At 40.9% G+C, this 25,515-nt stretch overlaps 1 protein-coding gene across 1 annotated transcript in view; it reads left to right on the top strand.

The window, feature by feature from the left end:
• Positions 1-5,655: 5,655 nt before the first annotated feature.
• Positions 5,656-25,515, top strand: part of Frem3 (FRAS1 related extracellular matrix 3) — a 65,503-nt gene continuing 45,643 nt past the window's right edge. The window contains exons 1-2 of the mRNA XM_015484403.2: positions 5,656-11,381; positions 12,734-12,823. Coding sequence (XP_015339889.1) covers positions 6,206-11,381; positions 12,734-12,823 — 5,266 coding nt within the window. The 5' untranslated portion in view covers positions 5,656-6,205. The remainder of the gene's footprint in view (positions 11,382-12,733; positions 12,824-25,515) is intronic.

Below are 25,515 nucleotides of genomic sequence, written 5' to 3'. Positions count from 1 at the left end.
GCAAAGCACAGTGGCACACATCTGTAATCCCAGCGGCTCTGGAGGCTGAGGCAGGAGGACCGTGAGTTCAAAGCCAGTCTCAGCAAAAGTGAGGCCCTAAACAACTCAGTGAAACCCTGTCTCTAAATAATATACGAAATGGGGCTGGGAATGTGGCTCAGTGTTCAAGTGTCTCTGAGTTCAATTCCCGGTACCCCACCTCAAAAAAAAAAAAAATGACAGTTTAATACTAAAATGTTGGTATTTTCCAGCTCTATTGAGATATAATTGACAAAATCATATATACTTAAGATAAACAACATGATGTTTTGATGTACAGACTGTGGAAGACCAACCTTACATGTGACTGAGTCATACTCCCTGGCTGGGTGCTGAGGCGCTCAACCACAGAAATGTGGCAGAGCTTTCCCCAGCCTTCTTGGGTTTGAGGTTCAGTGCATGGGTGTGTCTTGCTACAGCCCCATGGGTGAAGCTACGCTCACCTGTTCTTTGTAATATAGCCCCTTGCCCTGTTTAGGATAGAATATTCCATGGAAGTGCCTTATGTGTGTCCCCTTCTCTTACTGTGCCTTTGGGTGTGGCCTGCCCAGGTGTCAGTCAACCTGCTGACAGTGGACATCATGAAGATACTCAGCCCCCTGAAACCTGACCCCTTGCCTCATTTGAATAGCTTCTCCTCAATAAAAGGGGTCAGCATGTGCTCTCGCTCTCTCTTCCTTCAGACCCTTAAGGTCAGAGAAGCCATCACAGAGACCCCAAAGAAAAAGGTATTTGTGTCTCTTGTGTGGTTATTTTGCACAGCCCAGTCAGCCCAGTTTACCTGGAGTGACCCCTGAGCCTTTTAGTCTTGAGAATAGAAACCCGGCAACAGACATTATAAAGTGATCATCACAGTCAAACTAATTACCACTCCCATCATCTCACTTAGCTAACATGTGTGGTGAAAATATTTAAAATCTATTTTCTTAGCAAATTTACAGTATACAAGATTATTAACAACATGCTGTACATTAGATCTCCAGAACTTATTCATCCTGCATAACTGACTCTTTGTATCCTTTAGCTAACATCTTCCAAAAATATGCTAATACTTAAACCATAACATTTATGTGATATTTAAACATCTATTCAACAGCTATCAATCATATTTTTCAGTAAGATATTGCAGAAATTTTCATTTTCTTAGAAAACATATTTAATGAAGGTAGAATCATATACTCATGTTTTCCTAATTCATATTATGCACTTTTATTTTTTATCAAAAATGGAAAAAAATCAAAGTAGAATACTCTGAATGGATATGCAAAACAAAAAATAATTGAGAAGATATTGTACTTTTCTATTTGACAAATATACAAACAAGTCATTTTCAGAATTTAGTTGAACTCAATTTCAGAGCTAAAGTCATGACTGGAATATGCAACGAGTCCAATAAAAATAATTCTTAATCAGATAAAATTTTTACACAAGAAAATAGAACCTAACAGCCAGGTTTCCATTTGAGTGACTCAAATCGGATTCATGGAAACTTCAAATACCAAGCAAAATTGTGTCATTTAAAAGTCATTCTGAGTTCAGATTCAACTAAGAGTTCTCCAAAAATACAATGACAATTACACAAAATATCACTATTCATCACAAGAGTTTTTACTGCCAATACTTGTAACAATATTACAAGAAATAAACATTGTTCCTACACATACAATAAATAGAACAAAGCATTTCAGGTGGGTTAAAAAAACTCTCAACCTATTAATTTTGATTCTGGCTTACGTTTGTTCCTAGTGCCTCTCTTTGAAATAAAAAAAAAAAAGTTACTTCTTTTATATGTTGTATGATTTAAAGTAAGATGATCAATTATCATGTCATAAATTAGTTCTGAAGAATCCTTTTCATTCTCCCAAGGTCTTATTGCAACCAGGAATGAGGGAGCTTGAATCGACTCTTTGTATTGGTGCAGAGCAGCAAAAAAAATCTTCTCCATCTGCCTTCCACCCACTTCCCTGTTCTTGCTGCCTGTCATTTTCCCTGAGCAGTAAAAGCCTGAGGAGATGCTCTGGAAATCAGGGATCAGGCACCCAACAGCCTCAAGGATGACTCTCTCTTCCCGATGCCAGTTGATCTCTCAGAAGGACAGGCAAAGCATTGATTTCCCTTCTCCCTCTCCTTTTCCACACCACCTAGTCCCAAAACACTCTGACAGCATCGGTGTACCTTGATTAAACCACTTCTTTAAAGGGAACAGTTACAATTTCATTGGGAAATTTTTAGGTACATACTGTGTAGTTACTCTCATCTTCTGTTTGCCCCATTGGATGGAGCCTGCCCTTAATAATGTCCTGTCACATACACAGGTACAGAGAACAAGGGTGTCATCCTGCAGTGCATGGAGAACCTGGTCTAGATCTACACAAAGACACGGCCCTGGGATACAGTGAGTGAAGTGCAGCTGTAGCCATTGCATTCTTCAGACTGGGAGAAACTAATCAGAAACAGGAGCCCCCTTGGTTATGTGTGTAATGGGGACAAAGCAGATAGGCTGTGTGACTTGGCTACCTTCCCTGCATGCTGCAGTCCTGACAATAACCTACGCAGCTCATAGATGCCACTGTAAGGTTTCACTTTGTTTTGTGTTTTACTCATATCCTCCCTGGAGCACATTCTTCAATGTTTAAGAGTCCATTGAGGGGGGTGGGGGGGCCCAAGGCCAATTACAGCAAAGCCTCCAAGTGTAGCTTAAGCCAATTCAAGGTGATCGTCCTCTGATAATCAGGGTATAAGAACTTAGCCTTCCTCCAGCTGGTAGAGAAAAAAATGACTTCAGCGATGATCAGGTTGATTAGCTGGTCGTGGCTGCTTTCGCTTGGGGAAGTAAGAATTGCTGTTGTAGGTGTCCTCATTCCTGAGGCAGGAATGGAACGTTTCCCACCTGTTCTGTCACTTTCCAGAAAGCTGAATATGACTTTGCTAAAAATGGATCATCACTCTGCCAAAGCACATGCAGAATATTTGGACACATAGTCTCTTTTTTATTACCTCCTGAATGTCATTTATTCTGTGAACTTCAGGGCAAAGCCAATTATTTAAGAAATGGGACAAAACAGAAAGTCCCCCTGGAGTGTCAAGGGCATGGAGGAGTCCTTCCCTGTAGGTTACACTTTTAGTGATAGTGGGATTAATTTTCAAGGTAAAATTTTTCTACTTATCCCCTGTAAATCTCAATTTAGTACTTATCAATTTTCTACTTATCTCCTGTAAATCTCAATTTTCCATCTATAATTATAATAGTAACTTACATTTATTGAGTGCTGACTGTATGCCAGGCATTATTCAAAGTCTTTTATGTGTAGTAATCCATTCAATTCTTATAACAGCTACATAGAGTGTAGCTCTATTATTGCATATAAATTACAAATAAGACTCATAACCACCTTGCAGGGATTTTTCAAGGATCACTTGATGTAGAGCTTATGAAAACCCTGGGCACAGAGCATAGTTTATAGTTCTTTTCCTTCCTGCTTTCTGTTACACTTGTAATGCAGCTCAGGCTTAAAAGATAAATTTGGGGTGGTGAGATTTAGAAGGGCAATATGGATAAATAAACTGCTCCATGGAAAGAAGAGATTGATAATATAAATTTTGGCTAAAATCAAATTTGCATTCTCTAACCAGAGCTGACAGCAATCTTAAAGAACTGGCATATTCTAAGGATGAAAGGAAGTTAAGCTTCACCTGCATCAATCCCTTCACTTAGCACCTAGACTGCATGATGTCAGTGACTATTTATTATGCTCTTGCATCTATCTATTCATTCAGTCAACACATATTTATTACATTCCTGCTACATGTATACTACATGCCAGTCATTAGCATAAGTTCTGGGCATTAATGGTGAGCATTGCATATTCTCTGCTCTCAGAAAAAACTCAAGACCAGCCCAGAAGTTTTCAGACCAGTGAATGAATGGATATGAAGTTAAACAGAAATTTAGTAACATGCCTCAGGGACCACATGGAGAAGTCTTCCTGAAGAAGTGGGACTTAACTGGAACACAGGAGGAAAACCAGAAGGGTGCAGCAATATGGACCAGAGGAGAGGGTATCATAGTGTTTTGCTACATGTAGGTTAATAACCCGAGAAAGAGTTTTGTTGGTGTGTCTCAGATAGAAACCAGATGGGAGTGTCCTCAGAGGCAAGTGAAGAAATGGATACATTATGGGGGTGGGGGAACCTTTGAAGACATTAGATGGTGATGAAGGGGAGAGGGAATTATGCCGGAAAAGGCAAGCCAGAAGACCAAAATATAAATATAGCAATTTAGTCTTAGCTGCTACCTCAAATTTTGTCTTTAATGGAAACAGTACATGAAGAAGCTGCTGCCCCAAAGTGAGTGGTGCTGGTTTCAAAAACAAAAACTACACTTACACAGGAAAATTCACTTGGCAAAATTTAATATATGCAGACTAACAAGTGTTCTTTTGTAAAAACTCATCCTTGGGCAAAGCAGTAGCTTTATGAAATAGCAATGCCTCTTTCCTTTGTAATAGAATTTTATCTGTATTTCAATTAAAAATATTTTAAAATAATATTTTCTGCACACACTGAACTAGGTTAAACATACATTATTTCAAATATACTAGCTCTTAAAATTCTGTTATGTGAACAAATTTGTGTGCTAAAGAAATGTACTAGCATTCTACTTTAGTGGATTATATAGAGCACAGCATTTCACTGGATGATTAAATTTAATATTTAAGAGAAAATTAACTCTTTCAAGGTACTAGCACATTATTCTTACTTGGAGAATTGGCAGCAGCTGAGGCTGCTACTACTATTAAAGCTACTAAAGTGAATAAAACAGGCATCTGCAACATTGTTTTTAAAAAGGAATAAAATTTAGGGGGGATTTGTATTCCTCTTGAAACCATTTTTATCAGTACAATTTTGTATGCCTCCATTTTTACTGTGACCAAAAAGTAGCCCTGGTTCATATTAATTGCATGAGAAAATACATTACCTAATATTTTTTTGTAAAGGAAAAGAGTGTTCTGCACAGTGACCAGACTCTTCTAATACTTAAAAAATTAAGATGAATCTGTACCTAACAAGACACCCACAGAGGGTCTGAGAGTCCGATTACGGGTGTTAAATGGATTGATTCATAGAGATGAATGCAAGTGTCTGTGGTATTTTCTCTGCTACTGTTTCTCTTGATATCTTCCCTTCTGGCTACTGTATATTTTTTTTATACAAAGAAAGGAATTAGGAAACAACACATCTAATAAACTCACAGTCTCTGTTGATCAGAGATGGAAGCCACATGCTGAAAAAAATGGACAAAAATTGACCTGTACACTGGATTGCTTTATGTGAGACCCACTGATTAGAAACAGATTACAAGCTATTCAAGTTTGCCAGCCTGAAGGTTGTTCCCTTTTCCCAAAAGCTGAGTAGGAAAAAAAAAAAAAAAAATGGCAGGGTTGTTTTGGAAACAGGGAATCACAAAACCTGGAATAAACTGCTTCATCAGACAGCTAGAAAATCCTATTTGCAAAATAGCTCCCGCCAGCTTTTTTGAGGTCCAAAGTGAGACTCAATTTTGGCAAGAAAATGCACTCCTGTCAGCGATAAGGAAGAGGAATGGTGTCTCTCCGCTCTTTCAGAAACACCATTCCCTGAATGAATGGACCACGCCACAAGAGCGGTGTCTCCCACGCGTAGGACTGACCCTGCTACAGTCTCTCTCGGTTTCTCTCCGACGCCTGAGGGACAATCCCTTTGTGGCACTCACTGAAGAGAGTATCCGGACCAGCTTGGTCCGACGCAGGCAGTCTGGGGCTGCACCCTGGCCGGTCACCCTTCTCTGCGCGAAGGTCTGTAAGGTAGCGGGTAAAGCCACCCGGAGCGGAGGACAGAGCGCCTGCACCCTCTCTAGGTCTCCCGCGCTGGGGAATATCTGGGCGGTCCCTGGCGCCAGCAGAGGAGAGACTTGGGACCCGGGCTGAGCAGGAGGTGGACAGATCCCCTTCCCCAGCTACTACCTGCCGCAGCCAAAAGGCAGCCGCTGGCTCTTGCTGGATTCGCGCGTCCGCACCTGACCTGACAGCAGCCACCGCCTCCGCCTCCTGCACCTGCGGCTAAGTGGAACCCCTCTTTGGATAGGGCACCCTCCAGGCATCCAAAAGCCAGGGTCTCATCTCTGGCTATGGCTGGAGATTCTCGGACCCCCTCTGGGACGCCCCCACAGCTTGTCGTGGCGCTCTCTTGCCTGCTCCTGAGTTGTGGAGCGCTGCAGAGACAGGCATCCTCTCCGGACAACGAGACGCAACCGGTGTTCTACCTGCCTGCCTGGGGAGCACTTAATGGGAGCAACCAGGAGGGCCCCAGCGTCCTGATTGCCAACCCCGGGCTCCGGGTGCCCCTGGGCCGCTCGCTTTGGCTCGATCCACACCGAGACCTGGAGATCCAGGTGCAGCCGGGAGATCGGTGCGAGGTAATAGTGCTGGACGTCCTGCCACCGTTCCAAGGCTCGCTCTCTCCTCGCCGCTTCCCCTGTGCTTTTGGGGCTCGCCAGGTTCAGTACACTCACTTCGGCTCGCGCAGCCCCAGACGCGCCCGGGTGCGGCTGCAGCTGCACTACGACGCCGGTACTTACGCGCTGGTGCTGCCCTTCACGCTGGCTGTGGACGTGGTCTTCTCCCAGCTGGAGCTGGTGACGCGCAACAGGCCTTTGACGGTGTTCAAACTGCGGGGCTGGAGTCAGACCATTGACAGGAGAGTGCTGGACTTTGCCTCCCCCAAGTCTGGAGTCCCGGCCACCCGCAGGTGCCGGCTCACCCCGCTTCCTCACGAGGGTGACCCATTGCCCAGGTACGGGCGCTTGGTGGATGCCACCGGAGATCCGCTCCCCAGGGGCAAGCCGATAGACTGTGAGGCGTTCGTCCTGGCTGGAGTGCGCTACCAGCACACCCCCACCACCTCCTGGCCCAATCGGGACTATGTGCCCATGATGGTGGAGCTGCTAGGACGAGAGGGCCCAGGTGCTGGCTCGGTGGATGTGCTGATCCGTGAGCACTTTCATCTTCTAGTGAGGATCCGGAAGGGAGCGGAGAACACGGCGCCCAGGCCCAGCTTAGCGGCCCTGATGGTGGTGGAAGTTGATCAGTTGGTGCTAACAGCCCTGACACCGGATGCCCTGGCAGCAGAGGACATTGAGTCAGACCCTGATGACCTGGTCTTCCACATTCTCAATGCCCCCACAGCCCCACCAGGGCACCCAAACCAGCAGGGCTACGTGGTCAGCACTGACGACACCCTGGGCCTTCCAGTCTCCTTCTTCACTCAGCAGGAGCTGAGGGAGCTGAAAATCGCCTACCAGCCCCCTACAGAGAGCTCTGACGGGGAGCGCATCTTCCAGCTGGAGCTGGAGGTGGTGGATGAAGATGGCGCTACCTCAGACCCTTTTGGCTTCATCGTGGTAGTGAAGCCCATCAATGCCCTGGCCCCAGTGACTAGCTATAACAGGGGATTGCTGCTTTTTGAAGGTCAGTCAAAGTCCCTGTCCAGTAACCACAACCTTCAGATTAGTGATAGAGATAACCTGGAAGAGGTGAAATTGACTGCAGTCAGAGGCTTGAGACATGGACAGCTGGTGATACTTGGGGCACCTGCAGGATACAAGTATTTCACACCGGTGGACCTGGCAATGGGGCGAGTGGTGTACCAGCATGATGGCAGCAACACCTACAGTGACAACATAATCTTCCGGATGGAGGATGGGCACCACCAGGTGGAATTCCTCTTCCCCCTCACCATCATACCTGTGGATGATGAGCCCCCAGTGGTCAGTGCCAACACAGGACTCTCACTGACCAAACAGCAGGTGGTCCAAATCTCCCCCTTTGTCCTAAGTGCCAAGGATATTGATTCTGAAGATTCAACCATCCACTTTGTGCTGGACGACCATCCCCTGGAGGGAGAAGAGGAAGAGAGAGAATGGGATCTAGCCTCTGGTTCCTCAAGTCAGTACCTTGGGGAGATGTTGCTGCAGCAGGCTGAACCACCTCTGTCCCCTCTAGATGACTGGTACTATGTGGAAGAAGAAGGACTTTATGAGAAGGTTGTGACTGAGTGGCTGCAGAAAGACATAACAGAAGGGAAGCTCTTCTTCCGCCATCTTGGACCACACAGCCCTCAATCTGCAATGGTACGGCTGCCTTTCCATGTGCAGGATGACCACGACCCACCCAATCTATCCAAGCAGCACTTCTTCACCATAAATGCCCTGCCAATGGATATGCTAAGTCCAGAGCTATATCCAGGAACTACCTTGAAAATGACTGTACACGAATACCAACTCACACACTTTCAGAAGAAATTCCTCCAATACATTGACCAGAACTTAGATGATCAGAAACTTTGGTACACCTTACTTACACCCCCAACTGATACAGATAGCAACCACCACGTCCAGACTGGAGAAATTGTGCTTGCTGATTCACCAGACATTCCCATCATGCACTTCACCCAGGCCCAGGTAAATCACCACAAGATTGCTTACCGGCCCCCACAGGAGAAGCTGGGTACTGCACCTCGAGTTGTGCAGTTTACCTACCAGGTAGAAGATGCTGCAGGCAATAGTGTACCAGGCACATTCACATTGTTCCTGCAGCCTTTGGACAACCAGCCTCCAGAAGTCATCAACAGAGGCTTTGTTATCTTAGAGGGAGAGAGCTTTATCCTCAGCAGTAATGAGCTGGATATTATAGATCCTGACACAGACATTGACCAAATTGTCTTCACACTAGTCTGCAGTCCCCAACATGGACATTTGCAGTATTGTAAAAAACATATGGTCCCAGGGGAATCTTTCATGAGAGCTGATATCATTAATGGGGGTGTCTCTTACCAGCATAGCAAAGACTCGAGTACCAGTGATATCTTCCATCTGGAGGTAAGTGACGGGGTACACAGCATACCCATCACTGTCCAGATTTCTGTACATCCCACTGTTAACAAAAGTCCCAGGATCTCAATCCCAGGTAGTCCATTTTTGGATATTTCCATAGATGTACTGGAGAATAGTGCCACAGAAATCACCACAGGTGTTATTCATGTCAGAAAAGACATGAACAACTCAATGCTGTCTTTCATTGTGGAGAATGGTCCCAAATTGGGCATTATTCTGGTGAATGGTTTTCCCACAGAACAATTCACCCTAGATAACCTCATCAGTGGGGCAGTAGCCTATGTCCACACTGGAGGTGAAGTTGGTTTCCATAAGCAGCTTGATGTCTTCAGCCTCCTCCTCTCCAAGGATTCTTATCACTCATTAGTGGGAGACAGCATAGTTGAGAGGGTGCAGGTTCAAGTGACTGTGCTTCCAGTGGACAATGTGGCCCCCAAGATCTTGGTGGGGGAGTCCTTCATTGTCTATGAAGGTGGGAAGGTCCCCTTAACTTTGCAACATCTCAAGATTGCAGATGTGGACACACCCCATGATAAAATCCTGTGCATAATAACTGGTCAGCCAGCCTCTGGCTACCTGGAAAACATTGCACCAGCTCCTGGTTCAGATGTGTCACGGGTTGGTAGCCCCATCAGTGCCTTCTCCATCAGGGATGTCCAAGTGGGGCATATCAATTATGTACAGAGTATCCACAAGGGGGTCGAGCCACAAGCAGACAAATTAACCTTGTATTGCTCTGATGGCATCAACTTCTCCCCAAAAGTCTTCCTCCCTGTGATCATCTTACCCACCAATGATGAGCAGCCTGAACTTTTTACCCAAGAGTTTGTGGTATTAGAGGGGATGAGCTTAGTCATAGACACCCTACTGCTCAATGGAGCAGATGCTGACCTACCACCAAACAAGCTCCACTTTCAACTCACAGCCCTCCCTCGGCATGGACAAATCATACAGCAGCTGGCCACAGGTAACCAGCCTGTCTACAGCTTCACATTACAGGAGATCCAGGAGGCCTCCACCATTGTGTATGAGCATGATGACTCAGAGACCACCGAGGACAGTTTTGAGGTCTGGCTGAGTGATGGCAAGCATACCACCCATAAGAAGGTCCCCATTGTGGTGATCCTGGTGAATGATGAAACCCCACAGCTGACCATCAACAGGGGTCTGGGAGTGGAGCCTGGACACTCTAAGGTCATCACAAAGCAGGTCCTCAAGGCCACAGATCTTGACTCAGATGATAAGAGCCTCAGTTTTGTCCTCCATTCTGGACCACGACAAGGACTTCTGCAACGACTAAGAAGGCCCAAAGGAGAAGTGAGGAACAACCTCACTCTGGGGATGAACTTTACCCAGGATGAAATTAACAGAGGCCTCATCTGTTATACTCACACCAGCCAAGAAGAGGTTGTTGACCTTTTCAAGTTTGATGTGACTGATGGGGTTAACCTTCTGATAGACCGCTACTTCTACGTCACCATTGGCAGCTTAAACAGGGTCTTCCCTGAGGTGGTCAGCAAAGGAGTCACTTTACGGGAAGGTGGCAGAGTAACTCTTACCACTGAAGTGCTTAACACCAGTGACATCCACAGCCCTGATGAACAACTTCACTTTAGCATTACCGTGGCTCCTAGCCTGGGTCACTTGGAAAGCTCTAACCATCCTGGGGAACCCATTGTCTCTTTTACTCAGTTACAATCGACTGACAACAAAATATCTTATGTCCACACTTCCACTGATGGGATAAAGACAGATAGTTTTGAGTTGAGAGTGACTGATGGACGCAACCCTGTGTTCAGAACCTTCAGGATCTTCATCAAGGATATGGACAGTAAGAAACCTATCTTGACCATCTATAAACTAACACTCCAGAGAGGAGACAGGAAGCTGATCACCCCATTTGAGTTAACAGTGGAAGACGAAGATACCCCAGATGATCTTCTTCTCTTTACCATCATCCAGGTCCCCACCCACGGCAGGGTTTTGTATAATAGTAGCCATCCTGTGACCACTTTTACCAAGAGAGACCTGAACGAGAATCTGATTAGCTACTGGCATGATGGCAGTGTAAACCCTGAAGACAGTTTCTCCTTGACTGTGACGGATGGCACTCACACTGATTTCTGTGTCTTCCCAGACACTGCCCTGGAGACACACAAACCCCAGGTAATGAGGATTCAGATAAGCTCCGGCAACAGCAGCCTCCCCCAGATTGCCATTAACAGGGGAGCCCCAGCCTTGAAACGCCTTCACACTGGGCACATGGGCTTCCTCCTTACCAGCAAGTCTCTAAAGGCAGAAGATCAGGACAGTCCCCACAGACTCCTGAAATATAAAGTGACCAGAGGACCAAAGAATGGCTTCCTCATCAATACTGGCCTTGGACACAAGAGCACTCGTGTGTTTACACAAGGTTAGTCACATTCTTCCCTGATTCTTCTGTCTGTCTCCTTCGGTGCATCAGATCTCTCAGCACTGTGTAAAACTGTTCTGACCTCAGCTCATTTGCAGTAAGACTTTGGTTCTAATAAAACACAGTGGGATGCAAAATTATTCTGAAAAAAAAAAAGGCAACAAAGCTTGTAATTATACCTTAAAATTATGAAACACAGGAGAAGGCATTAGCTTCCGAAATATTGTAAGATAAAGCTGCATTCATTTCAATAATATCAGAATGGTTTTGAATGTTAAGAAGACATATTGAGAAATCCTTTGCATCATTTATTAGTAAGTTCAGATTTTTTTGTCTGCTATCTGGAGTTTGGATATAAATCATTATACTGCATTTTTAGTGTACTAAATGTAATTTCTGCCTCTTAAAAACAAAGAATAGAATCAAGTCCCTCTGCTTTTCTAGGTGATGTGACACCTGGTGTCTTTTGGATATTCTTTGTGTTGTCCTACATCTTCTTTAGGTACCCCTGTGCATAAAGATGCATAAAATTTCCCAAGTATAATGCATTTAAGCCTGGATTCAGTATCAGTAAATTTATGGAAGGTGTTTAAAACACAATTTGGTTACATTTGCAGAATTGCTTCTAAAGCAAATGAAATCATGTATGGTTCCCTAAGAATCGTTCTCATAAATAAATTCCCCCTAATAAAATATGAATAATTGGAGCTGTGGTTTTGGCTCAGGGGTAGAGCGCTCAACTAGCATGTGTGAGGCACTGGGTTTGATCCTTAGAACCACATAAAAATAAATAAAAATAAAGGTATTGTATCCAACTACAACTAAAAAATTTTTTCTAAATATCAATAATTACCAATATGAAAAAATACAACTACTGATCCAAGGAATATGTTTTTTAAAAATTCAAGAAAATCAATAATATGAAAAAAACATGATTTTATTCTCATTTTCTGTTTTCTTTGAATATAACTGTTACTCTTATTTCAATTCATTCTGACAAATAGTTAATGCGTATCCACCATGATGCCAAGCTCTATATTCATGCTGAAAACTTAAAACCCAGCAGACCTGACTTTCCATTGAGCCAGGATGCTATAAAGCATGCCAACTATAATGTCCTCCTTTTTGACATTATGCCAAAGATCATACACATAGTAGGTCTTTAAAAATTCTAAAGCTTTGTTTTTGTCATTGTAACTTTAAGAAACAGATTCATGTTCATTTCATTGTTACTTCAAATTTTATTTATTGTAATATTTATTTCCATACCCTGCTGAAACACTGAAGTTGTTAAAATCCCCATTTTCTGTTGTGCTAGTGTGACTTAGTGTGATGTTTGCTCTGTCTTCAAGCTGACATTGATGAGATGCATGTCTACTACATCTTGAACGAGGGTAGCAATGCAGCAGAGGACATCTTCTACTTCTCTGTTGAAGACAATGGTAAGTCAACAGTATAACCTTAAAAGAGACCCATCATGAATTTGAAATCAAGGCAAGGTTGAAAAAAAAAAAAAACTATGTCTTTTATATAGGCAAAACAGCCAACGATGTCATACCTCATACCAACAAAGGAATTCTTTTGGTTTTATTTGTGGTCCTGTGCTCAATGCTTCTTGAAAAATCAATGTTTCAGAGGAGAAAGCAATGAGGAATTTGATGAAGGAAATGTGAAGAATGTTTCCTGGTAGCTGTCCTGAATTATGTGTGACATCCTAAAGGCAACTGAATCCTATCTTCAGGGGACTCTGAGAAACAGCTACTGGTTTCTATCATTTTGAAATAAATTAGAAAATCTACCTTTAGATTTCATTCAGATTTCAGCTGCAGGAATGAATCTTAGGGTTCCCTGACCTTAGAATCGTAATCTTGGGTGGGATAAAAAATGTGTTTATTGGCATAGAGGAGAATATGCAAAAAAGCTGCCTGTTTCTGCTGTACTGTGTCTGTCCACTGTATCTTGAAAGTCACATAATGGGTAGCAACTGGTTAACAAAAAGTTCTTTCTTTCAACAGCTAAGGATAGGATAATTATGTGGTCAGAAGAAAAATCATTTTTCAGTATGACAGGATAACAGCAGAAATTATGTCCATGTGCTGCTCACCACTCAATAACCTCTTTCGGTATAAATCATTACCCAGTCCCTGCCAGCAAGTAACAAGTGTTTTCTGCCTAAATCATGTAATCAGTCAAGAACTGATTTATTGCAAATAACCCTATGTGAGAAGCCAGATGGTATGCTGCATTTGAATCCTAACTTGCTCTGTGAGACCTTGAATGAGTTACTTTGACCTCTTTGTCATTCATTCCCCATCTATAAAATGATGGTCTTCATGCCTAATTCAAGGGGTTCACTAAGAGGATCAAGTGAGATAATTTTATTAATGGCACAAAGCAGGAAACCCTGATCCCCCTCTCCATCTTCTCACTTAAACTTGAAAACAAATCTTTCTTCCCTTCCCCAATTTCTCAAGAATCAGAGTTCTAAAATGATGAATTTATGCATTTAAAATTGAGTCAAAAGGAAATAAGAATATTTTATAGTGAATATTTTCCTTTCTGTTTTTGAGGATGACACCTTCAAAAATTCTGATGCTGCTTTGTGTGCAGTGCCAAGAGCAAGAATGATCTGTGATGATATTGTATGTGAGTTGTGTACATTTTTTTAGTGTTTTCTAGGAGGCTGATTGTGTGTGTGTGTGTGTGTGTGTAAAGTGACTTTTAATCCCTACGATATTGTGATGTGAATTGGAATCTTATTTTCACATAAAGGCACTGAGGTTGAATAACTTGTCTGAAGTCATACAGGTAATAAGCAAATGAGCTGGAATCAAATCCAGGTATTGCCAGTTCCAAAGCTGGGACTCTTCATTATTAATGCTACAATACCACTGCTTCAGGAATCTGAAATCTTGGAAAGTCAGAGAACATGTCAAAGGTGGCACTTTCTAACCCAACAAAGAAGCACTTGATAAATAAAAATGATAATAATGATCAAGAACAGACTCAAAAATATTTGAGGATCCATCTGTTAATAGTTGGTCTTAAAACAGGTATTAAATTTGCACAACCATGAGTTAATTAAATATGTGTGCATTCATTTATTTGGGGGATTTTCAAATTTCCTCTTAATGCTATGCACTAAGATCCATGTCTTAAAACAGCTTCCACCAACTGATGAAAAACTCCCTTTAAACATTTTTTATCTGATATTTTCAAGTGTTTATGAATTCATCTCTTAACAGTAGCCAACTTAACCTTTTTATTCCTTTTAAGATATCCCCACTTTTAGATGATGATTCCCTAAATGGAATGTTTCATGAAAATTACAATTTGACCTATTAAAAGTTTTCTTTCCTGAAAGTACATAGCAGTAACAGAAGGTACATCCCAGTCATTTAAGCTATTTTAGCTGGACAGACTTCTAGGGATGAATTTTTCACAATTAGATGGAAGTAGAATGTGGTGGTATTATTGTTGTTGTTTTCAGTACCAATATTCAAACTCTGAAGAGGTTATGAACTTTCTCCACGCCTATCCATCAGGCTTATGTCTCGGGTGAGCTCAGGGATCCTACAGGTGAGGGTCCTGGCAAGATGATCCTAGAGCTGCAATTTTACCAAAACCCCAAGCTTGATACTCCAAAGGCTTCCAGTTCATGGGTCCTGAAGCCAGGCAGCCTGCATTCAAATCTCAGCTTCACCCCCACAGTAGTGGCTTAGCTTTGAGAAAATGTCTGTGCTTAGTGGTCTGTGAACTGGAATCCTAAGCTCTCCGTGGAATTATCAGAGGGTTCTGTTAGTTTCCCATTGCTGAAGTATAACAAGTATCACAAATGCAGAGGCTTAAAACAAAATCTGGCGTCTTTCTGTTCTGGAGACTGGAAAAGCAAAATGGCTCTCGCTGTACTAAAACCAAGGTTTGGGTGAGGCTCCATTTCTTTGTGGAGGAGCCTTTCCTTGCCCTTTCCTTGCCCTTTCCAGCCTCTGGAGGCTGCACCCTCCCCTATCCCCAGGGCCAGCATGCTCATGCTGCATGACTCTGGCACCCACTCACTGTCTCTTTCACTTCTCTGTAGACCTGTGATTCCATTGGGCCCGCTCTGATAATCCAGAATGGTCCCCATCTTGAAATCTTTGAATCACATCTACAAAGTCCTTCTTGGTATGTAATGTGACATTCACAGATTCCAGGGATTATGATGTGGATATTTTTAGGGGCACATTATTCTGCCTACCACAAGTGCTAACAGAATCAACACACACAAGACACTTAGAAGAGTGTCCAGAACACAGCAATCACTCAATAAATACCATCTTTAGCATTTTCAGCTGGGTTATATGAGGCTAGCATGAATCAGTTGCTCAATGAACTTGTGCTCTCTCCTTTCCTCTCACATGCTGTGAACATAACTATCCTCATTTGGAGAGTTTAGCAATTTAAATGGAAGATTTTGCCAATGTGACTGATTTATTTGTAGGTTCCATCAATTTGTGCAGTTTTAAGTAATCCAGACTCAGGCTATTCCAATGTAAACTCTCAGTCTTCTTTTTAACTTTGGAGGCAGATTTCATTACATTCAAGGTTACCATAAAAGCCACACACAGAATGGGGAATACATCTTAGAATTCTAAAGCTCTGAACTGTGCCAATTAAATCTACTGTCAGGTTCGTTAATCTTCCTCTCTCTAGGTCATCATGCTCAAAGATTCATAGATTTGAATTGAAATTTTGCCTATCTCTACTATACCTACACCAAATGGGTCTTTTCCACTTACCATATAATATTATCTTAAACCTGTACAGCACTTAATATTTCTATAAAGTGTTTTACAGTGTTCCATTAGTTTTATCCCATTTGATCTCTTACTACAACCTCCAAGATAGGGATAGGAGTTATTATCTCAAATTTTAAGATTAAGAAATTAAAATGATAGACATGAAGGAATGACCTAAAGGGACCAAGTAATTCTTTTTAATAAGCCTCAGTGAATAGTTAAATACAAGTAAGATAATATTAATTTTTGATGTACTACAGATATTTAACTTTCTTTGTAAGACTTGAAACAGATTTTTTAAAACTTTTCTCTTACATTATTCAGTCTCTAAAGCCAATTCAATTAATGCTATGCATTTTGATATTTGAATCTCACCTGATACTTGCCTCATGGTCCATAAGAATATCAATTTTCTGTTCAGGAGAAAAGTATGAAAATACAATAATACGACCCAAAGAAGTGTTAGGACTGACCATAAATCCAGTGAGTATGCCCATATAGTTAAGTGTCACACTTATTTAGAATTTTTAACTCTCTAGAACACATCTGAGAATTCAAAGGCAAGACAGAAATGTCTCTCAGTAATCAAATTATCAGATCCATGGCCTAACATTTTCACACTTGACCCAAAGAAGCCCTACCTTGGAGTCTGTCTACTATTATTTTCCTGATAGTTTTAATTTTAAATTAAAAACAGTGGTAGAAAAGCATTTAAGTTATACCAGCCAGATTATGTGTATGTATGAATATGTAACAAATCCCATTGTTATGTGCAACTATAATGCACCAATTTTAAAATGTGGGGAAAGATTAAAAAGGAAAAGAAAAAGTATATAAGTTAAAAACAAAGAGAATTCTGGAGATGAATAGAAATGAGCAGATACAGCTTTAAAGAAGAATGAAACGGTGGCATTTACGGGTCAATGGATAGAGATGGAGAATATTGTGCTAAGTAAGCCAATCCCAAAAAACCAAAGGCCAAATGTTTTCTCTGATAAATGGATGCTGATCCATAGTGGTGGGAGGGGCGAGGGAAGAATGGAGGAACTCTACTCTGGATTGGGCAGAAGGAGGGGAGGGGAGAGGGCGTGGGGAGAGAGTGGAATGAGATGGACATCATTGCCCCATGTACCGGTAGGATTGCACAAATGGTGTGACTCCACATCATGTACAAGTGCAATCAGAGAAACGAAAAGATGTGCCCCACTTGTGTAAAAAATAAAATTAAATTTTAAAAAAAAGAAATGAGCAGATAAAAATTAAAATGCATTAGAATCCAAGAGACGGTGTAATTAGTGGTGGGACAAAGTGCTCACATGTATTTCCCTAGCTCCTTTTAACAGGGGGGAAGGTGTAACTTTATTAAGATTCTAAAACATTCTTTGGGCCTTTGAAGATGATATCATAGTAAATCCGTGTGTGCAAATGTGGAAAGAGGTTTTCAGAATGTTACTAAATGAAGAAAACCATGTAGAAAGCATTGTGTAAAGGTGTAAGGAGATTACATGAAAACGTAAGTGTGTGTGTGTATATATATATATATATATATATATATATATATATATATATGCATAGAAAAAGGTCTATAGCATCTATATAACAAGATAGTAAAATTGACTTATAATGTCAATGATGGCTTATAAGTTGTTTGTATTACTTTTTTAAAAATTCTTGTGTAAATGCTTTACAATAGCCACTCTTATTATTAGAAAAAAGCAATTTCCGTTTAAGAAAAAAGGAGGGCTCAAATACTTCATAACCAACTTGGTTCAATAATATTGATTACTATGACTAACCACATTCTCCTGACTTGTATGAACCTCAAAAATGTCTCCCATTAATGATGTAATGGATTCCTTAACCTAAACACAGGCAAATCAGGATAGATTCTTTTCAGGCAGAAAGGATCAACAATTATACTTATTGCTGACACTTTCCTTCATAAAATAAAACATGGGGTTCTATTGTCACTATAATTTAGTTTTCTTAATCATGTAATTCCATGTATGAAAATAATCAGCTTGAGCATGCAGTAACCTAAGAAAGTGATACAAGAGAAAAAAAAAATCTCATTTCCAAAAGTCACTAATGAAAAGGGAAAATAGTTTTGAAAGAAAAAGAAACATTGTGAATGATGTTCTTTTAATATTCTTTATTAGTAAATCAGTACATATTATGCCTAGATTGCCTGGTTGTGTTATCTTCTGCCTTTGTCTTCTACTTTCTAAATATCCTGACTACCATATGCATGAATTCAAGAACCATGGTGCTGCTTGAAAACAGAGCTTATTGCTTGAAAAACTCAAATTTATTCTTATTTTGAATTACGTAGGCAGGATGTTAAATAATCACTTCAGGGATGAATTTAAAATTAAACTTTGCAGGCCAGGCACAGTGGTGCATGCCTGTAATCCCTCGGGAGGCTGAGACAGGAGGATCACAAGTTCAAAGCCAGACTCAGCAATGGCAAGGTACTAAGCAACTCAGTAGGATCCTGTCTCTAAATAAAATACAAAATAGGGCTGGGGATGTAGCTCAGTGGTCGAGTGCCCCTGAGTTCAATCCCTGGTACCAAAAAAAATGAAAAAAAAAAATTAAACTTTGCAACTGCAAGATTAAGTCCTAAATTCCATGTACATATACATGTGACAAGTAAATAATTATAAATAAGTAAATATGTGTGAGTGTGCACATACATATATGTGTGTATATTAATATTTAGGTATGTGTATACATACAGTTCTCTTAAAAATAGGGAAAAGGGCTGGGGATGTGGCTCAGGCAGTAGGGCGCTCGCCTGGCATGCGTGCGGCCCAGGTTCGATCCTCAGCACCACATACAAACAAAGATGTTGTGTCCACCAAGAACTAAAAAATAAATATTAAAAATTCTCTCTCTCTCTCTCTCTCTCTCTCTCTCTCTCTCTAAAAAAAAAAATAGGGAAAAAATGAACTCACTTGGAATGGCTAGTTAACATATATCAGTCTTCCTGATAATAAGGTAAAATACTGTCAAATTGAGGCTCAGTACTTTCTGAACACTTATCTCAGATGCTATACCTTGCTTCTTGGTTATACCTTACTTCCATGATACATTGTGACGTGGGTGTTAGCCACCACCTTATAGAGAGAAACCAATATTGATGAGGTTGAATGAAATGGTTATTATTCATGTGATCGGCACTTAATCCAGGAAGTAATGTGGAAGGATAAGAAAATTATAAAATCTTAATCCTTCTGAAATTAGGTCAATATTTAAAGTATCCTTAAATGTGTTGATCTACTACTAGCTCAAAAGTGGCATGCTTCTCTGGAATTCAAAAAGATAATTTAAAGCAAAAACTACAGGCATGCTGACGTTTGTATGTAGTACCTGCACAAATTCAAGTCCTTGGGTAACGTTTTTTGGGGCAACAAACTGAACCAGGAAGGTAATTGGGTACATTCACTGGTGTTACATAAAACTTCCCATGAAATTAATGAAGAACTGAAAGAATAGAATCATAATCTGTATAAGAGAATTCACCATCATGCACCCCAGTCCCTAATGTAGTTAGTTTTTCTATTTCATTAGCCTCTCAGCCTTAGACTAGCTTTTTTCCTTAAAAAAAAAAAAAAAATGAAGCCATTCCTGAGTTCTTGCCCCAATAGGCAAGTCACACAGATGCCACTGAATGATGCCACTGCCACTTCTAAAAACTGAAAACCACTGTTTCCAATTAGTGTGGGTGACTCACCCTCAGCCTTGATTGTCTGGCTTCGCTGGAAATGGTGTTTTTAATGAGAAAACTATTTGCACATTGCATTCCGGCTGAGCTTCCACTCAGTCCGCTGCTGGGCATTTTGCTTGTCATTCTTAATCAAGACAGACACTGTGTTGTCCCCATGCATGACAATGATTCAGGCTCTGTTAAAGTAATTTATAAAAAGTTGGAATGATACATGTATCCAACTACGTATTTTCCCTCGGCCTATATTTATGAGAAGATAGTAGAGAAATTGAATATGTGTAAGATGCCCAGAGTGGATATCAAGCCCCGGTCTCATCCGCAGTAGATAATATAGTAAGATATGCATACCCAGTGCTTCAGGCTGGTTAGATTTCCAGAGGCCCATGCACTAGCAATAGTGCAAAAAGGGGAAGCCAGTCAGAGTGGTGTCAGCCACTGGAGGAAGCTCAAGACAGCGTTAAGGGAAGGCCTGATCCAGTGGTCAAGGACACAGGGAAGGCGTGGCCTGATCAAGTGTCAAGGACACAGGGAAGGCGTGGCCTGATCAAGTGGTCAAGGACACAGCACTTTGTTAATTAGGCTTGTTATTAAGTACCACATGCAAGTAAGTAGTTATTTTTGCTTCTGAAAATTGTTTGGAAAGTGAATTCAAGCATGGACTGTCATGCAGTGTGGCATGAGCAGTGGGGCAGTGGAAAACTCACAGCCTCCAGATTCTTTTTTTTTTTCTTCTCCTTCTTTTTATTTGGTACCATGGATTTAACCCAGGGGTGCTTAACCACTGAACCACATCCCCAGTCCCTTTTAAATCTTTTTTTTAAATTTAGAGACAGGGTCTTGCTGAGTTGTTTAAGGGCCTCACTAAATTGCTGAGTCTGGCCTCGAACTCATGATCCTCCTGCCTCAACCTCCCAATCTGCTTCCTCTGCTTTTAATTCCTTTGGTCTGGCTTGTAGAAGTAGCCGTGCACGTTCATCACATTTATCCTGTCCCTTGGTTCTTCATTCTCTTTCCCACGACACACTCCACTGTGACTTTATTTACCTTCTGAATGCCTACTTAGGTCTTATTCTTTCATTCTGCAGAATAGTTGTTAGAAAATATAAAATCCCTTGATGTATCTATTAAAAATATCTCTATAAAGATAAGAGTTCTACTCTTAAAGCAGTCTCCATGTCATATACTAAACTACTTTTATTATATCTAGCCATAAATGTGCTGAGGAAGGTGTGCCATTATATTATTTCTAGAAGTAAAAATTCTTTGAGTCAGAATGACTTGTCATGATGTTTGCTTGAGAAAAGCTAAGTACATCAGAAAAACTCTACAGAAAAGAAATCCTGCTGAAGGGAAGAAAATGGAATTCCCTTTGAGACTGGTTATGTGAAATGTTCATTCTCACAGTGAGTTTGCAGGAGCCAGACACCCTCTGTCTTCCCTTCATCCGGGAAGGTGCTCTGTGTAGCACTGGCTGTATTACAGCTGGAAGGAGCCCGGCATGGGACAGCCAAATGAGTTACTCAACCAAAAAAGTTATGACATTGAAAATGGCTCATGGTCTCTGAATATGTGCCAGTTGGCCAGAAATCAGGAGGAAAGATGATGACTTAAGATGATGACTTTTTAGTCTTTTTAAGCGACTGGATAGAAGTACAGGAGTTAAACCATTATTTGGGGGAAGACTGGCAATAGGTTTCCCATTTCTTTGTTTAAAGGTAGTTTGATTTAATAGCAATATTAAATATGTAAGTGCCACCCACTACTAGAGTGTCAGTTGCCAAAATTATTCATGGAGATGAATTACAGAGAATAAAGGCAAATCAGTTTCCCGCTAAGTCTTTATTTTCAGTACAATGAATCTGAAGATCTTAATCCAAGAGATCTGTAGAGAGAATTGAGGAAGGTGGTGAACCCAGATGAAATAAAGAATATTTTTATTAATCTCCACTTAAAATGCAGCATTTCCCCTAATTATACATAAACATAGGGAACAATAAGTGACAGTACTATCAGGAGCACCTTTGACTTTGCAACCAGTAGAAATATCAAATTACAGGCACCACAGAGATGTCAAAATATCCATTCTCTTCATCATTACTTTGAAATTTTGGTAAGTACTCCATCATAAATTTATTTTTTAAAAGCTTGCAATATAATTCAAATACCATACCATTCATCTATTTAATTTATAAAATTTTATATTTTTAGTATGTTGTCATTAAATTGTTTAATTGGCAGTAACCCTATATAACATAAATTTTCCCATTTCAATCATTTTTATACAATGTATATAACCATCTAGGTGTATCTCTTTTCAAAACTTTTCATCACCCCAAACAGAAATTCCGTAGTAGTACGAAGAGTGGTAACTCCTGGGCTAGGGATGTAGCTGGCTGGTAGAGCTTTTGCCTAGCATATGTGATGCCCCAGGTTCCATCCCCAGAATCACAAAATAAACATAAACACAAACAGTACCTCCCTGCTCCTTCTCTCCTGGTAACCTCTAATATACTTTATGCCTCTATAAATTTTCCTCCCTAGATATGTATACAGATGGACTCATGGCAACACATGTCCTTTTCATCTGACTAATTCACTTTGCACAGTGTCTTCAAGGTTTTTTATTTTGTAGCATGTGTCAGTACTTCATTTATTTCTGTGGTTAAACAATATTCCTTCCTATGTACACGCTATATTGTGTTGATCCATTTATCTCTTGGTAGACATGTGGGTCATTTCCACGTTTCTGGCTACTGCGAATGATGTTATCATGCACATTAGTGTACAAATATCTTCACATCCTTGCATCCAATTCCTTTGGGAATATACCTAAGAGTGGAATTGCTGGATCTCATTTGGTAATTCTGTCTAGCTTTTCTGAGGAACTGCCAAACTGATTTCCATGACAGTTACAGAAATTCCTTTTGAAAGATTCTGAAACCTGTGTCATCATTGTTTTTGTTTGTTTGGTTGGTTGATTGGTTGTTTGGTTGTTGTTGTTTTTTTTGTGTGTGTGTGTGTGTGTGTGTTTTACATAATCCTGTGCATTTTCTTTAGCATTTAGAAACATGCTTCCAACAAGGGGACCATAGGCTTTCCCAGGCTGCCAAAGGGCTCCATCCCACACAAAAGATCCAGAACCTCTGCACATTATTTTCTCGTTCATCTAAGTCAAAATAATTTAGATCTGAAAAACTCTATCAGTATTTACAGTCTGAAATTAAAAGGGGCAATCACTATAAATATAGAAATTTGGCATAATCTTGAAAGTTCAGAATAAGTAAGCTATGCTAATCACAGAGCCAGCAGGCAGCAGAGCTGGGCCTGTCCCTTAGGGCTCCTGATCCCCAGGCCTATACATACCCACTAGGCCCGTCTCTTGATAAATCATGACAGCTGTGATGATCATGAAGGAGGTTTTCATTCATCACTGGAGCAGCAATCGCTAGGGCAGCACTTTTCTGTTGTACAGTGGTTAGCAGTTCATAAAGGGTTTCCACGTTCATCATTTAACCAGTGCCTCGTCACTATGAACTGAGCAGGAATTAGCATCTGTATTTTGTAAAGGTGTTCAAAAGGGTTGTACGATTTGCCCAAAGCCACAGAGCTAGAAGTGACTAGATCTGGAATGAGAACTTCATGCCCAACCTTGTCCAAGCTGAACTCATTATTCTCTGTCACTTTGTCACCCAGTGCCCTTGCCAGGAACCTGGGGGCCACTTTTGACTTCCTCTTTTTCCTTCTTTAAACTCAAAATCTGTTGATTCCAATTCCTGTAATTAAAATAAAACCCATCCTCTTCTCTCACCTCTTTCTATTTTACACTTCATCTCCCCTTTTCTAACTTTGCCTCTGTCAGCAATCTATTCTTCATACTGCAGAAAAAATTATGTGAACCAAGTATAATGAGTGCCACAGTCTGAATGTTTGTACCTCTCTGAAATTCAGACGTTTAAATCTTGACCCCTAAGGTGATGGTGTTGGGAGGGGGCCTTCAAGAGGTGATTAGTTTATAAGGACAGAGCCCTCGCTAATGGGATTAGTGCCCTTATAAAAGGGGCCAGACAGAGACCCCTCACACCTTGCACAATATGAGGACACAGAGAGAAGTCACCACCCATGAACCAGGAAATCGGTCTTCACCAGACACCAAATATGCCAGTGCCTTGATCTTGGACTTCCCAGTCTACAGAACTGTGAGGGATAAATTCCTGTTGTTTCTAAGCCCATGTTTATGATATTTTGTTATAGCAGCATGGACAGACTGAGAATGTCTAAACCTTTCTACTGGTCCTTCAGTGCCCTCAGGTGAAGTCTGCTGACAGCATTTGTAACATCACTGATGTTCTGAAGCCTGCTCACTCCCTCAGCTCCTGCCAGACCTCTGCTCCTGATCTATGCAGTCAGAGTGAATTCAAGCAGTTCCCCTAATTTCCTGTGCTCTTTCTCCCTTTATTCCTCTGCACTCATCTTTTTCTTTTGCTTCTGTTTGGCTAACTCCTACTCGTTCAGGTTGTGTCCACTTTGAGATATTAGAAATAATGCTATTAAGAATATTCATGCTCAGATTTTTGTGTAGAGGTTAGTTTTGCATGGATTTATTTCTCTTGGGGATACACTTGGAGTGGAAGGCTTCCTCTCAATTTTAAGATCCCAGGACTTCTTGATATCTACTGTCATGGCTGCCCTGGGCAACCTTTCATTCCAGTGAGAAGAATAATAAGAGTCAATTGATAGAAAATCAATTGGATTTCTTTTGAAAACACATTTAGACTTGAGCCTTTTTTTAAGTTTATAACTATAATGAGGTGAGAAATTGTTAGTGCTGTGCATTGGATGGGTTTCCTAGGAAACTTCATAGCTTCATTACCAAGTCTTCTAAGGAATATTGGTCATTTCATATAGGGGTTTATCCATGAGATGGTGACTGTAGGAAGACTCAGCAAATCTGACACATATTCCCTAAGAAGAGTTTTACTTTCATGTTAATACAAATGCTTATATTATGAAACAGAATACAGAATTCACAGGGAATTTTTAAGGTATCTCTGAGACTTCAAAGCTCATAGCCTCTGGCTGTGCTTCAAGCCCCTAGGACTTGCCCCTCCTTAGGACAAGTTCACTCTCACGTGCCCTTAGCAGTATTTCAATTTAGGGTTGGAGAAGCTCTGGTGGAATGAATCTTTTTTCACATGGATTTGATATGAATTCCAAATAATTTAAGTGCTATTTCCTAAATGGAGTGCTATGGAATTAGCAGGTGCATAGGTGTTATACTAAAAGAAAAAAGAATGTTGTGTTTATGCAACTTTGAGAAATATTTGGTCTCTCAGAGTTTCTTTAATTTGAAATTTGTGGGTTTTTTAACTTAGAATTTCTCAGACACCAGAGTTCTCTCCTCCACTGCTCAAAAAATGAAAGATCTAGAATTATCTTCTACAATCTTCAAGCTGTGACCTCTGTCCGTGGGTACTTAAGCATATATAGCGTTTTGGCAAAATTGCACTTTTAATCTCCAAAGTTAAATTGTGAAGTGATCAAAACAATCTATTAGGAATCATCCTAATGATAGTTTTAGAGACTGAGAAGAGATTTCAGTTTTAGAGGACTGAGAAGAGATTCCTGA

Source organism: Marmota marmota, unplaced genomic scaffold (assembly GCF_001458135.2).
Source record: "Marmota marmota marmota unplaced genomic scaffold, marMar, whole genome shotgun sequence".
In the NCBI taxonomy this organism is placed as follows: Eukaryota; Metazoa; Chordata; class Mammalia; order Rodentia; family Sciuridae; genus Marmota; species Marmota marmota.
Note: the sequence above shows the minus strand (reverse complement) of the source record. Positions and strands in the feature narration are given on the sequence as shown.